We start from the raw sequence: 13580 nt of genomic DNA on the forward strand, positions 1-13580 counted from the left end.
CCTCACCCAAATGTGCAGTGTTCCCCCCCCACCCCCGCTTTTTAAAAGTAAGTCTCTAGCCCTTTTACTTGTAGGCTATGAGGAAAAGGTATACAGGCAGGATCTGACCCAGTGGCTCATTAAGAAAGGATTCAATGGAATAACTTGGAGCATCTTAGGTGACCGGTTCTGACTGGTCTGCAGTGATTCCCCATTCTCTTTACTACTATGTTCACTACTACTACTACTACTACTACTACTACTACTATGCAAACTTCTTGTTGGAAAAAGGAAAAAATATCATACCGTTGAGTTGGTGTCGACTCCTGGCGACCAGAGAGCGATGTGGTTTTCTTGGTAGAATACAGGAGGGGTTTACCATTGCCTCCTCCTGCACAGTATGAGATGATGCCTTTCAGCATCTCCCTATATTTATTTATATTGCTGCTGTCCAATATAGGTGTTTCCCATAGTCTGGGAAACATATCAAGCAGGGATTCGAACTGACAAGCCTCTTGCTCCCTAGGCAAGTTGCTTCCCCGCTGTGCCATTAGGTGGCTTCTTGAAAAGCATTATATAAAAAAGTACCACTTTTCAACAAGAAGTTTGCAAAGCAGTTTATATCGAAAAGAAGGAGGTTCTCTGTCCTGAAAGGGCTCACAATCTAAAAAGAAACCCGAGGCAGAAACCAGCAACAGCCACTGGAGGGATGCTGTGCTGGGGGTGGATAGGGCCAGTTGCTCTCCTTCTGCTTCATATAAAGAGAATCACCACTTGAAAAGTGCCTCTTATGCGGAGCTCGCGCTTCAGGCCCCCTTCAGACCGCATGGCTTCTGGCTGCCTTCGTGTCCTCAACCAAAGATTGCTTACTCAGTGCAGGCTGTCCTCCTAGTTTGCCTCCCTCTGAAGCAAGACAGCCATGTGAGCCTGTACTGATGACCGTGGAACCACACTAGCACATGCCTGCACTCCATGAGGCGAGTCTCACGATCAGGTCTGCGGGGAGAGCGGGCTTAGCCTGCTCTCCCCACAGACGATCAAAGGGAAGCCCTGGGCAGCTGAATCAGTCGCCCACATGACAGCCGGCTCCATGATGGAGCCAGCGGGGGCTGTGGGGATCAGGGGCCGCGTGGCCCCTGGAAGTTCCAGGTGAGCACACGGGGCATCCTGGAGAGACCCCCAGGGCCAGGAGGCTTGTTTCAGCCTGCCAGTGGGGATCTCTTCGTGTGTTGCCATGGCATGGAGCTGCACCGTGGCAATACACGATTTTTAAAAATGGGGTTAGCGGAGCACTCACCATCTGGACCTGGCAACCCTAAGCAAAATAATCTTCTCTGCTAGGCAGGATGATATACAACCATGGTTTCTCCTGCCCTGAAGGTCTTCTTTCAGGGAACTCTTTCCTTATCAATATGTCAGCTAAGGAACTTCAGCAGGTTGCAGAGAATTCTGGGATATATTCCAGGACACCCAGTCAGTTTACCTGGAGTGCTGCTCACAGACTGATTGAAATTTACTGTTGTGCCCTACAAACCCAGGGTAGATGGGCAGGAGTGCTCAAATGTTGGGTCCCCAGAGGTGGGGTTAAAACTCCCAGTATCCCTAGCCACATTGTAGCTAGGGATTATGGGAGTTGTAGACCAACAACTTCTGAGGACCCAAGTCTGAGAACTTCTGGTTTAGAACATACTACCACTGTTGGCTGTGAACGTTTCATAGAACATACAGTTCTCCTCTGTGACTACATTTCCAGGGGAGATTGGCTGCAGCACGCTGTCATTCAGGAAATCTTGTCTGACATTACTTATTTTTCCATCGAGGAACTTGTGATATGGTTTTTTTTGGGGGGGGGGTAAAAAACAAGATCCCCCAGGATAGTTTGAAAACTACTGATTCAGAGGGTCACCTGCATGGCCTCCAAGACCCACCCCTCCCTCTGGTTCTAGTGCAATTTGCAAGAACCTTCTTGAGCACAAACCTCTACTATGGAATTTCTCAGCTGCTTTGAACTCCCTCGAAGACTAGATATAGGGGCAGGTGTCCCAAGCAACCACCCAGTGCACTGGATTTAGGGGGCACTGGGTATTTTGGTTATTCTTTAAATCCAAAAATGTCTATAAGTCGAGAGGAAACAGATTTCTATTTCCTTATAGTTGGCATGAATAAATAGAGATTTACAAGATGTACAGCTGCAAATGTATCATCTGCGAGACAGGGATAAATCACACATCCAGGTGTGCATCACAGAAGTGAGCAGGGCTACACATGCCATGGAACTAGGTATTCAAAGGCTGAACAACCGGAGGAGAGACCAAAGATGCTCTTTACCTGGAGCATCTTTTTTGCTCCAGGGTTGCTCTGCTTTTAAAATGGTTAAGTGGGCCTGAATAAATCCTTTAGCTACTATGGCCTAAGCGCTGCAGGAGCTTCCAGAGGGGAAAGGGCAATTTTAGGAACTTTAGGGGGAAAAAGAACGCCCTTTTTATCCAGGCTTTCGGCCAATGAGCTGTCCTTTGCTCTTCTTAAACTTTTAGCTGTATTCGTTCTGTTTTTTGTTTTTGATTTATGTTTTTATTGAATTGTTTTTATCTTCTTGTTAACTGCCCTCAGGTCGTAGGATGAAGAGTGGTATATAAATATAAATAAATAAACATTAGGAAGTTCTTGTTTATTTATGGGAAATGTTCATTGCAGGGGTGCAGCTACAATTGAACATGGAGGGGGACAAATGTCCCTGGGACCCTGGAGGAGGGGGTTTGGGTGACAGTTTGCACCTCTCTGAAGAAGATGGGGGCATGGACCAGTGTTCCCTCTAACAGGGATTCCCAGATGTTATTGACTACAACTCCCAGAATCCCCAGCTGCAGCGGCTTTTGTTTGGGGATTCTGGGAGTTGTAGTCAACAACATCTGGGAATCCCTGTTAGAGGGAAAACTGGCAGGGACCCATCTTCACGTTTTGTCCCAGGGCTCACTTCAACTGTGTTATGCTGCTGGTTCATTGGAAGCCAGTAGAATCCATCTTATTTATTTATTATTTCTCTGTGTAAACTGCTTTGGAAACTTTTGTTGGAAAGTGGTATGTGAATATTTGTGTTTGTTTTTCTTACCTTAAAGAGAAAGGTTCTCTTTCAGTTTATACGTTTCTAATGGTAAAAGAGGGGTTCTCAAACTTGGGTCCCCAGATGTTGCTGGACTACAACTCCCTTTGGCCATGTGACTAGGGATGATGGGAATTGTAGTCCAACAACATGTGGGAGCCCATATTTGGATTTGATTTGAAGACCCTTGGGCCTGGTGAGGAGGTTACAGAGGCTTTGGTTCACCCAGAGGAAATCTCTGATGTTCTTCTAGTTTCTTTGAAGCTCCATCTGGAAATGTGGCAGCTCCATAGGAACATAGAAAGCTGTCTTCTACCAAGTCAGGTCATCAGCCCATCTAGCTCAGTACTGCCTACCCTGACTGACTGCAGCTCTCCAAGGTTGCAGGCAGGAGTCTCATGTCTTCAGGCCCCTTGCCTGGAGATGCCAGGGAATAAACCTGGGACCTTCTGCTTACAAGCATTCAGATCCTCTTGCACTGAGCTATGGCCCATCATCCCCTAAAGGGACTATCTTATGGTGCTCACATGTAGTCTCCCATCCAAATGGTCCTGGTTATCAAAGGGGACAATCCATGCTTGCTTCCACAAGACCAGCTCCCCTCTCCCCCCACCCACCTCATCTACTGAGTTCAGCCAAGTTCTGCCCTCACACCACACCTGAAGCGAGCAAGCCCAGATGAGGGCATTGTCTCACACATTCCCATTTTAAACAAGGGCATGCTGAGTTGCTTTCCTCCTTGTGATCACTTATGCCTACATCTGGGCAGCTGAGCCAGTTTAAGGAAATTAACACCTTCCCTGCTGCCCCTTTAATTCTAATGGGATGCGTGCTAACTTCATAGGTAAGGAAGCAGGTGTACAAACATGTAAGGGTGGGGAGGAAGGCGGAGGGAGATTAGATTTCAAAGCCTCCTCGCCTGCCCTAGGAAAGCAGCAGACATGTTTTGCTAGAAGAACTTCGAGTCTGGCATTCTGAGGCACACAGCTCAGCCCGGCACTCTTGCCAACGGGAGGGATTTTCCCAGCACTTAACCTTTCTCTGAAAGTAGTTGCAAAGGTACACCCTGGAATCTGGGAGTCAGTCTCCTAACCTCAGATGTGGCGAGGTGGATGGTGGTTATTCAATTCCATTTCAAGGCATTGCTGCTGCTTGGGCATCTTGCCTTTTCACATGGCAATGATAAAAAGCAATAATAAAATGGACCCTCGATCAATGGTAAGAGCATCATTCAAAACAGCACAGCAGCAGCAACCAAGAGTAGGTGAGATGGCCACAGCGGGGACTTTCCCAGGCGCTATTTAAAAACAAAAGGGATGGAAGAAAGGATCAACACTAACACGTTTAAGATCTATGCCCTGTCTATTCACTCGTGAGGAGAAGGCACCTTAGGACGTTCAGAACTCTCCTTTCTTTATTGCTTTAATTATTCCTCTGGCATTAAAAACAGGTTTCTGGGCTGATCCCTACTCAAATTAAGCCCTGGATTTTCCCGTATATACTTCAGAATTATAATTACAAGGAGAGATCCAGGGGCAGACATGGACCTGAGCCAGAAGTATAGTGTGTTTCCCAGCAGGAGCAGCTCTGCCTTAATGCAGGATTAACCATTAGATAAGTGCACTGTAGAGGAGGGTCCCAGGCCAGACCAAAGGCACCCAATGGACTTCTGTCAAAAGCAAGCATGGAAGCCCTACCTGGAGATGCCAGAGACAGAACTTGAGCTTGTTTGTTGGTGGTTGTTGTTTTGTCAGATCCTAGGGAAGCAGTGGATGTACTGAACCAGGGGCTGGAAGCAGTGATGGGCTGGATGTGGGATAGCAAACTGAGGTTAAATCCAGACAAGACGGAGGTGCTGCTGGTCAATAGAAAAGCCAATTGGGATAGGGTGATTCAACCAGCTCTTGATGGGGTTGTACTCCCCTTGAAAGAGCAAGTGTGCAGCTTGGGGGTGTTGCTGGACCCCGCTCTGCTTTTGGATGCTCAGGTGGAGGTGGTGGCAAGGGGTGCCTTTTCACAGTTTCAGCTAGTGTACCAGCTGTGTCCCTTTCTCAAGAAGGCAGATCTGGCCATGGTTACCCATGCTTTAGTCTTTAGTTGTTGTTTTTAAAGCAGCCACAGATGTCAAAGAGTGGGCATTCATACCCATGCCTTAGTCACATTGCAGCTGGATTACTGCAATTTGCTCTGCATGGGGCTGCCCTTGAAGAATATTCAGAAACTTCAGTTGGTCTAGAATGCTGCTGCCAGGGTTGTCTCTGGAACTGCTCACTGGTATATTACACCTATTTTTAAAGAGCAGCACTGGCTACCAATTTGTTTCCAGATCCGATTTAAGGTGCTGATAATTGCCTTTAAAGCATTTAACAGTTTGGGCCCAGGTCCGCCTGCTCCCAAGGGTTCTGCTCGCCCAACAAAGTCATCAGAGACCCAGCATGGTGTAGTGGTTAGAGTGCTGGACTAGGACCAGGGAGACCTGAGTTCAAATCCCCATTCAGCCATGATACTTGCTGGGTGACTCTGGGTCATTCACTTCTCTCTCAGCCTAACCTACTTCACAAAGTTGTTGAGGAGGAACTTAAGTATGTAGTACACCACTCTGGGCTCCTTGGAGGAAGGGCAGGATATAAAATGTAAAAAATATAAATAAATAAAATAAATCCATCAGAGGGACCTTTGTTCCAAGTGCCAATGTTGACAGAGGCTAAATTCACAGGCACAGGGCCTTCTCTGTTGTTGCCCCAGGCTCTGGAATGCTTTCCCAGTGAATGCCCACTCTTTGACATCTGTGGCTGCTTTTAAAAAACAACTAGAGACCTTTTTATTTGTTCAGGTATGTACCCCTTAGGGGCTGCCAGGTCTCTCAAGAATCATCCTTCTATTTGTCTCTTTTATGGTTTTTACTGTTTGACTGATTTTAAGGTGCTCAATGTGATTTTTATGGAAGTTTATTGTATTTTAACTTTTGTAAACCACCTTGGGATGCCTTATGAAAGGTGGTATAAAAACTGAACAAACAAGCAAACGAATAAAAGAATTGTTTGTATGAACATGGCTTTCTATGGCAGAAGCAAAAAGAGACTGAGCAAAGGGGAATGAAGAAAGAATCTAGCAAGGATTTAACTTGAGCCAGGCAGGCTGCTCATTTGCCAGGTCGAATGACCAGCCTACATGGACAACCAGTGAAGCTGGCGCTGGTCTGGGGATACAGTGGGAGAGGGAAAGGAGTTGAGGAGCTCGGAGGCCCCCCCCCCCCACACACTCTCAACCTTCCTCTATGGCCACTCCTCCCTCACTTTGGTAATGCAGGCTTTGCAATCTAACAGTTCTAGCAAGAGTCAGACAACTGTAGACTGCTGGATGTAAGTGATGTGCTAGTGACACTGTCCTCTCTTGTTTCAAATGTTGTCACATTAATTTTAGATTATTTATATGGATATATGTTCAAAATAGTATTATGTAGCTAAGTTTAAGGTACCTGCACTGTGGGCAACCTCTGCTAGTTGGTATTCATTCATTCATTCATTCTATTTTTATATCGCTTGATATGTACATCTCTAGGCAGTATACACATTTTAATATTAAAATCACATATTAAAATACATAAGACACAATAAAAACAATATAAAACAAATTATTAAAATTATTAAAATTAATTCTAATTATTGTGAGCTGCCCAGAGAATAATTTGTTATGGGGCAGCTAACAAATGAAGTTTGTTGTTGTTGTTTTATTATGTTTATGGCCTTTTCTTCTTCACCTTCTTGTTCATCATGCTTTATGTTCACATACTTAACACATTTTAATGCCACCCCTCACCAATGATATCAGGGTGGTGTACAGAAATAAAAGTCACCAAACCAATGTAATAATAATAATAATAAAATGATAATAATATGACTTCTTTGTACAACACCCTCATCTACGATAATCATGATCATCTTTCCCTCTTATTGTCCCTTTTGTTAGAATTTTTTTCCCCCTGTGATGCTCTGGGGCCTTTTAAGCTTGACAGAGCGTAGGACCTTAGCATATCATAATTTGGCCCTGCTGGCTAAGAAAGGCTAGTTGTGCCTCCAAGGGTGGCTCCAGCCGGGGACACAGGGGCAAGCACCCCCTCAGAAAAGTAGGTGCCCACCCCAGCTGCCCCCCTGTTCCTGCTTCAGGAATTTAACCTGTGGGACACAGCTTGCCCACCCAGAAATGCACCTTGCCCTTTCTGGGGCCCCCTTCATATTCCCCCCCAGGTGCTACTGCTGTGTCTCCCAGACTGTTGAGTTCTTTATGAAGTGGTCTTTTTGCTCTTAGCTCTACTTTAATGCCATCTCTTTCTCCACCATGCAGAGAACTCTGTGGCTGCCAAATCGGGCGGCTGCTTCCCTGGAACGGCCTTGGTGAATCTGGAGGAAGGGGGCACCAAGCTGGTGAAGGACCTCAGCCCTGGCGACCGGGTGCTGGCGGCCGACGCACAGGGGCAGCTGCTCTACAGCGAATTCCTGGCTTTCCTGGACCTGGAGGAGGCCCCGCTTCACAAACTCTTCTACGTCATCGAGACCCAGCAGCCCCGGACACGCCTCTTGCTCACGGCTGCACACCTGCTCTTTGTGGCCCCACCCCAGAATCATTCCCAGCCCCAGTCCATTTACGCCAGTCGTGTGCAACCAGGACAGCATGTCTACGTGCTTGGCCAAGGGGGCCAGACGCTGCTACAGGCCGTGGTGCACAGCGTGTCCCTGCAGGAAGAGGCTTCGGGGGCCTATGCCCCACTTACCGCTCAGGGCACAATCCTCATCAATCAGGTGCTGGCATCATGTTATGCTGTCATTGAGGAGCATAGCTGGGCCCACTGGGCATTCGCCCCTTTCCGAGTAGCTCACGCTCTCCTGGCAATGCTCTGTCCCAGCAGCCTCTCCCCCATCCTCTTTCCGGCTGCTGCATTGGACGAATCCTCAACTGGAGTCCACTGGTATTCTCGCCTCCTCTACAACATTGGCCACTGGGTATTGGATTCTGAGATGTTGCACCCACTGGGCATGGCCAGCTGAGGGCGACAATGCGCTGAACACTCCACTGTTATCCACCATAAGAATAAAATCATACAAGGGGGGGGGTAAACTAAGATGAAGAAAGAAAGAAAGAAAGAAAGAAAGAAAGAAAGAAAGAAAGAAAGAAAGAAAGAAAGAGACTTTTAAATGATAATAATAGTAGGACAGTCCAAAGTAGACTTTGAGGAGCAGGAAGAGCCGAGGAAATTTCGTTTTAGTTTATAAATATATATATTTTTATTTGATTTATAATTTTTTGTCTGTTTTGTTGTCCTCATCTCCTCGATATTTATTTGTTTGGTATTTTGAAATAGATGTTTTAAATAATATGAACCCGACTTTCAAGAGCCTTAAATAGTTTCTTTGATAATTTATTATCATGTGAACTGTACACTCACAGGGAAAAGAAAATTATTTTGCGAGGCCAAGCAAAACTGCACAGAGTTCTATTTTTCTATATGTCACGTGTGTCCAGATTTCCCAAAAGTCCCATCGCTGCCCTTCCCGCCTCTGCATAGCTCTTTCCCATCAGTGAGTCCACGGAACAAACAAGAGACAAACTCCACAGGGTGGGGAGGGGGGAGAGGGGGGGTTCCGTAAATTATATTTTTATACATAGAATTGTAAATTCAATTTTTTTGAGAGATCAATACTTAACTGTCACATTTCATTTTTTTTGAAATAGTGTAAAATATGAGAATATATTATTTTAATTTAAATAGTATCAAGTGTAATGTCATCTCCTGTATTGTTTTCCATTGTCTTTGAATATTTTGCTTTGTATAAAAAAAACAAAACCCGCCTCCAACTCAACAACCCCCTTTCCTCCACACTCTTGGAATTCAAGACTGTTACACAAAACATATTCATTTGCAAAACCGTGGGGAGGAGGAGGAAAACTCTCTTATTTTTACTTTCAAAATCCAGAAGAAGAAATTTATGAGAAAATAATATTTTTTAAAAAGCGCACATGTTGGCTATTATGTGACAATGGAGAATAGTTTGTACAGAGGGGGGAAAGGATGTTTTGCATTAATAAACTGATAAATAACCGCTGTCAATTTACTAAAATGTATTTTTGAATATTTTGTAATAGTTTTAATAGTTTTATAGAAATAAAATGTGCCATGCACAGTCTGGTTAGTATATAATAACGAAGAATTCCTGGTGCATCACATTGTTTTTTTCTTTTGAACAAGGCATTTAGGTAGGAAAATCTGAATATCCAACATCAAGTCAAGGCAAGTCTTATTGTAAGGACAAAGCTGCTGCAATATGAAATATCAAGACAAAACAGAAGGAAACACAGGGCCGTATCCAGACTAAAGCCCTTCTCTGACATTAGGGCCATTCCCACATTATGTTCAACACTCATACAATGAGTGTACAGTGTACACAGCTACAGATCTGTTCACAGGTAGAGTCATTCACATGTTATGTTGAACACAGGTACAGAAGTACACTTCCTATCTGTGCCATGCATTTGAAAGGCCAGTATCCAGGTTCACTTTTAATATCACACACGTATGAATGTACAGTACAGTACAGTACGAGTGTACAGTACACTCATAGAGCATAATGTGTGAATTGGGCTATTATGTTCAACACATGTACAATCTGTGTACAGTGGTTCATATCCTAAGGAAGTGGATGCGCACCAGGAAAATACACTTGTGCTTCAGAGAGCTTTCTTAGCTGAGCAGCATGGAGTGCAAAGGGTGGGGGGATACTTTCAAGTGATCTATGCTTCCCCCAGAAATGCCCTGTGCCACTTGAAAATATGTCCCAGAGGGGTGCACAGCCCTCAAGGACATATCTTCATGTTACAAAAAATCTGCTCAATCCTCCACAATCCGGTGCTTTGTAAGCTGTCACAGCACAGGTGCATCTTATTGGCATGTGCCTGCTTCCTTATTTGCAATGTCAGCCAATGTACGCACATATATATTGGTATGTAGTTATTCACAAACTATATTCAATGCAGCAGAAATCTTCCTATGTGTACCGTGCATTTGAGGCAGCCTGCCTCCAAAGTGAATGCATGTACAGTCCATTCACACAAAAACATGTACACTTGTACAGACACCTGTACGCATGTACAATGTAATATCTGAATAAGGCATATTACAACGAAATCCGATTGAAATTAATGGGATTTAAGCTGGTCGTGCCTGTTTTGTCTCATTTATTTCAATGGTGCTTAGTACGCACTTACTAGTCCGGATGCTGCCCAGGGGCCTGTATCAGGAACAGAGTTATACAAACAACCTTGACCTATGCAAGTCATATCAAACTGAGAGCCACAAAACTATTCCTCATCTTGCTAGTTTGTGCAATAAATATTGACTTTAAGAGCAATATATCTGTGACCATTCATCTGCTTTAAAAAGTCAACATTTATTGAGATGGCCAATGAATTTGCATCATATCAAAGGAGGAGCTGATCATCTCCTTTAAAAAAAAATGCATACAGTACAACAATATCAAAATCATGTGATATATCTTCAGCCAGCCACGCCACATGGGCACTGGGCAAATCCTTTCAGGAAATGGCTTGACTACCAAGCCTGAGGTTGCTGGTTCAAATCCCCACTGGTATGTTTCCCAGACTATGGGAAACACCTCTATCGGGCAGCAGCGATATAGGAAGATGCTGAAAGGCATCATTGCACACTGCGCGGGAGGAGGCAATGGTAAACCCCTCCTGTATTCTACCAAAGACAACCACAGGGCTCTGTGGTCACCAGGAGTCGACACCGACTCGACGGCACACTTCTTTACCTTTACTTTATTATAGTTCCCATTGCCTGGAAGCCAAGTATAATAAATGCTTCCTTTAAGTGAAGAGAATTCAGTTCCAACAGATAATTCGTGTTTAGGGAACCACTTCACAAAAATACAACAACAAAAATCCACAAGGAAGTCTTAGAAGCCTGACTTGCTGCGAGATACTCTTGATACTCATGATCCAGAAGTCTAGTTTTAGGCAGGACCTTTCTACGGCTAGATTCAAAAACACAGGTGGTAAAATACACATGACATCAAATTTTAAGGTGACATCCAGGACAAAGGTCCTGGGTCTTGATGTCACTGAGTTGTGTGGTACCCTGTCCTCAGCCTGCCCACATCATTGGTTACCATTAGCAGGAATGGAGAAACACAGGGTGCCATGATGTCAGTATGTTGTCTGTGGAACCTTACGGAATGATCTGGAGGTAGCAAGTATGAATTGTCCGCTTTGTTAAGCAGGGCCTGCCCTCGTTAACATTTGAATGGGACTCTACATGTGAGCACTGTAAGATATTCCCCTTAGGGGATGGGGCCGCTCTGGGAAGAGCACTTGCATGCTTGCATGCAGAAGGTTAATTAATTAATTAATACCCCAGCTTTAAAAAAGACTCTTAAGACACATTTATTCACCCAAGCTTTTTTAACTAGAATGGTGGTTTTAAACTGTCTAAATTGTTTTATGTTTGTTGTAAACTGCCCAGAGCTTGGGGTGGTGTACAAATATACTAAATAAATAAAATAATCTAAATCTAAATCTTATTATTATGTTCAGTCCATTCGGAAGGGGAGCCTTGGTCTGTGGTTGCCTTGGGAGCAGACCCCAGCAAGACCTCTCCCCTTCTCCAGCTAGGTGGGGCGGTGCTTCTGCTCCACACTTCTTCAGAGGGTGACGGCCATATCAGGGTTGTAAACCCACCTTTAAGTGGGGAACTAGGAACTGCTCTCCACCCACAGGGCTGGCCTTTGGGCCTGTTAAAGCCATTCCCCATTCAACCAATGCTGTGTCAATATCATTAAGGTCGTAAAGTCTCTGTTGCTGGAATGTTGTTAATACAGCTGAGGCTATAAACTCTTCTGAGTTTAGATTATGTACTTTTTGGGGTGTGTGCTATGATCTATAAAAACTCGGGGGCGACTGATAATTCCCTCCCTAATGTCTCTGCAAATAGGCACCTAAGAACTCTCTTATTGTAGTCTCCACTAGTGGGCCATTCTTCCTGGACGGCAGCTTCTAAACCACTAAGTATTAGGTTATGTCAAGAGGCACTATAACAATCTTGATAAATATCCATTTGTACACCATACTATAGCTGCTGGACAAGCAAGAGATCTATTTGTGACATCTGAGAGAGCCTGTTTTTCCATGGAACAGACTATCAGCCACCCTTAAGAGCAAAGGTTCCCAGCCTTGAGTTCCAAGAAGTGGTTGTGCAGACTACAACTCCCATCATCCTCAACCACAATGACCTTCAGCCATTATGCCTAGGGATTATGGGAGTTTTAGTACAACCACATCTGGGAATCCAAGTAGGGGATGCCTGATTTAAAGCCAGCTTATGTAATTAGGCCCAGCTTTCCACTAACGGAAGTTATCCTTCTATGTAAGTAGCCTCTTGTATGAGCTAGTTAGATCACCAAACTCCACTCTGTATTTCAGATATAGATGTCTGGGAAACCTCCATTTGTAACCCAATCTTCCACCAAGGAGCTCAAAGTGCCACAACCAAAGCCACAATCCAAATATCATGAGAGAGAGAGAGAGAGAGAGAGAGAGAGAGAGAGAGAGAGAGAGAGAGAGAGATGTGTAGCCCCATCTTTCCTTTTACCTTAAGCAGACATCACAGGCCAAACACAAGATGCTTAAAAATGTGCTTGCTTAATCCCAGGGTCATAGGAAAGCTGGTGTGTGCGCTGGGATAAAAAAACAAAGATGGGTTCCTGTGCCCCCCTTCCAGCCTTCTTCATAGGAGAGGTGGGAGGGGAGAGCCAAAAGCAAGCTGTTAGCTTGTAGGCCCCCTCTCCCACGAGGGCCCAGGGACATCTGTCCTCCCTTGTTTAGTTATAGCTACACCCCTGCTTGCTCCCTTGGAAGCAGGGTTGCAGGTTCAAAATCAAAACAGCCGGCCACATGCACATAGCCTTTGGTGCCCAAAGTAGTCACTTACTGGCTTATATTTTCACAGGGATACTGTGAGGTCAATTAAGCTGGTAGGAAGCAAGGATTTGAACCCAGGTCTCCCCTGAACATGGTATCATTGTCGTCATCGTCATCACCATCACCATCACCATCATAATCATCGTGTTCTGGGGCGGCCCTACTATTAGGCAGGGTGTGGCATCAGCATCAGGGTCATCATGGCCTTGTCATGGGTGTTGCTGGCTTGTTAACTTGAACCTGAAATGCAAATGAAGATGAACATAAGTTAGAAGGCCATCTTTCTCATCCTCTCTTGAAATAATGGAGAGATCTGAATGGCGATTACAGATCAGCAGTCTTAGATGACATTTCGGAGAGAACTTCCAATTCTCCTTCAGAAGTTTCACCTTTATTTCAAGAGCTCTTTTATGGTCTCCCTTGATGTGTACAAATCCCCTGAAGCGGCCCAAAAGTGCCCAGGCCTCCTGACTTGCTTCAAATATGTCAGGAATTCTAGGTGTGTCTTTAG

General features: G+C 44.8%; 1 protein-coding gene across 1 annotated transcript in view; it reads left to right on the plus strand.

The window, feature by feature from the left end:
* The window catches only part of SHH (sonic hedgehog signaling molecule), a 34443-nt gene extending 25168 nt beyond the window's left edge, over positions 1 to 9275 (plus strand). The window contains exon 3 of the mRNA XM_053266084.1: positions 7424 to 9275. Coding sequence (XP_053122059.1) covers positions 7424 to 8124 — 701 coding nt within the window. The 3' untranslated portion in view covers positions 8125 to 9275. The remainder of the gene's footprint in view (positions 1 to 7423) is intronic.
* Positions 9276 to 13580: the final 4305 nt, after the last annotated feature.

This window comes from Hemicordylus capensis, chromosome 6 (genome assembly GCF_027244095.1).
Source record: "Hemicordylus capensis ecotype Gifberg chromosome 6, rHemCap1.1.pri, whole genome shotgun sequence".
Classification (NCBI taxonomy): Eukaryota; Metazoa; Chordata; class Lepidosauria; order Squamata; family Cordylidae; genus Hemicordylus; species Hemicordylus capensis.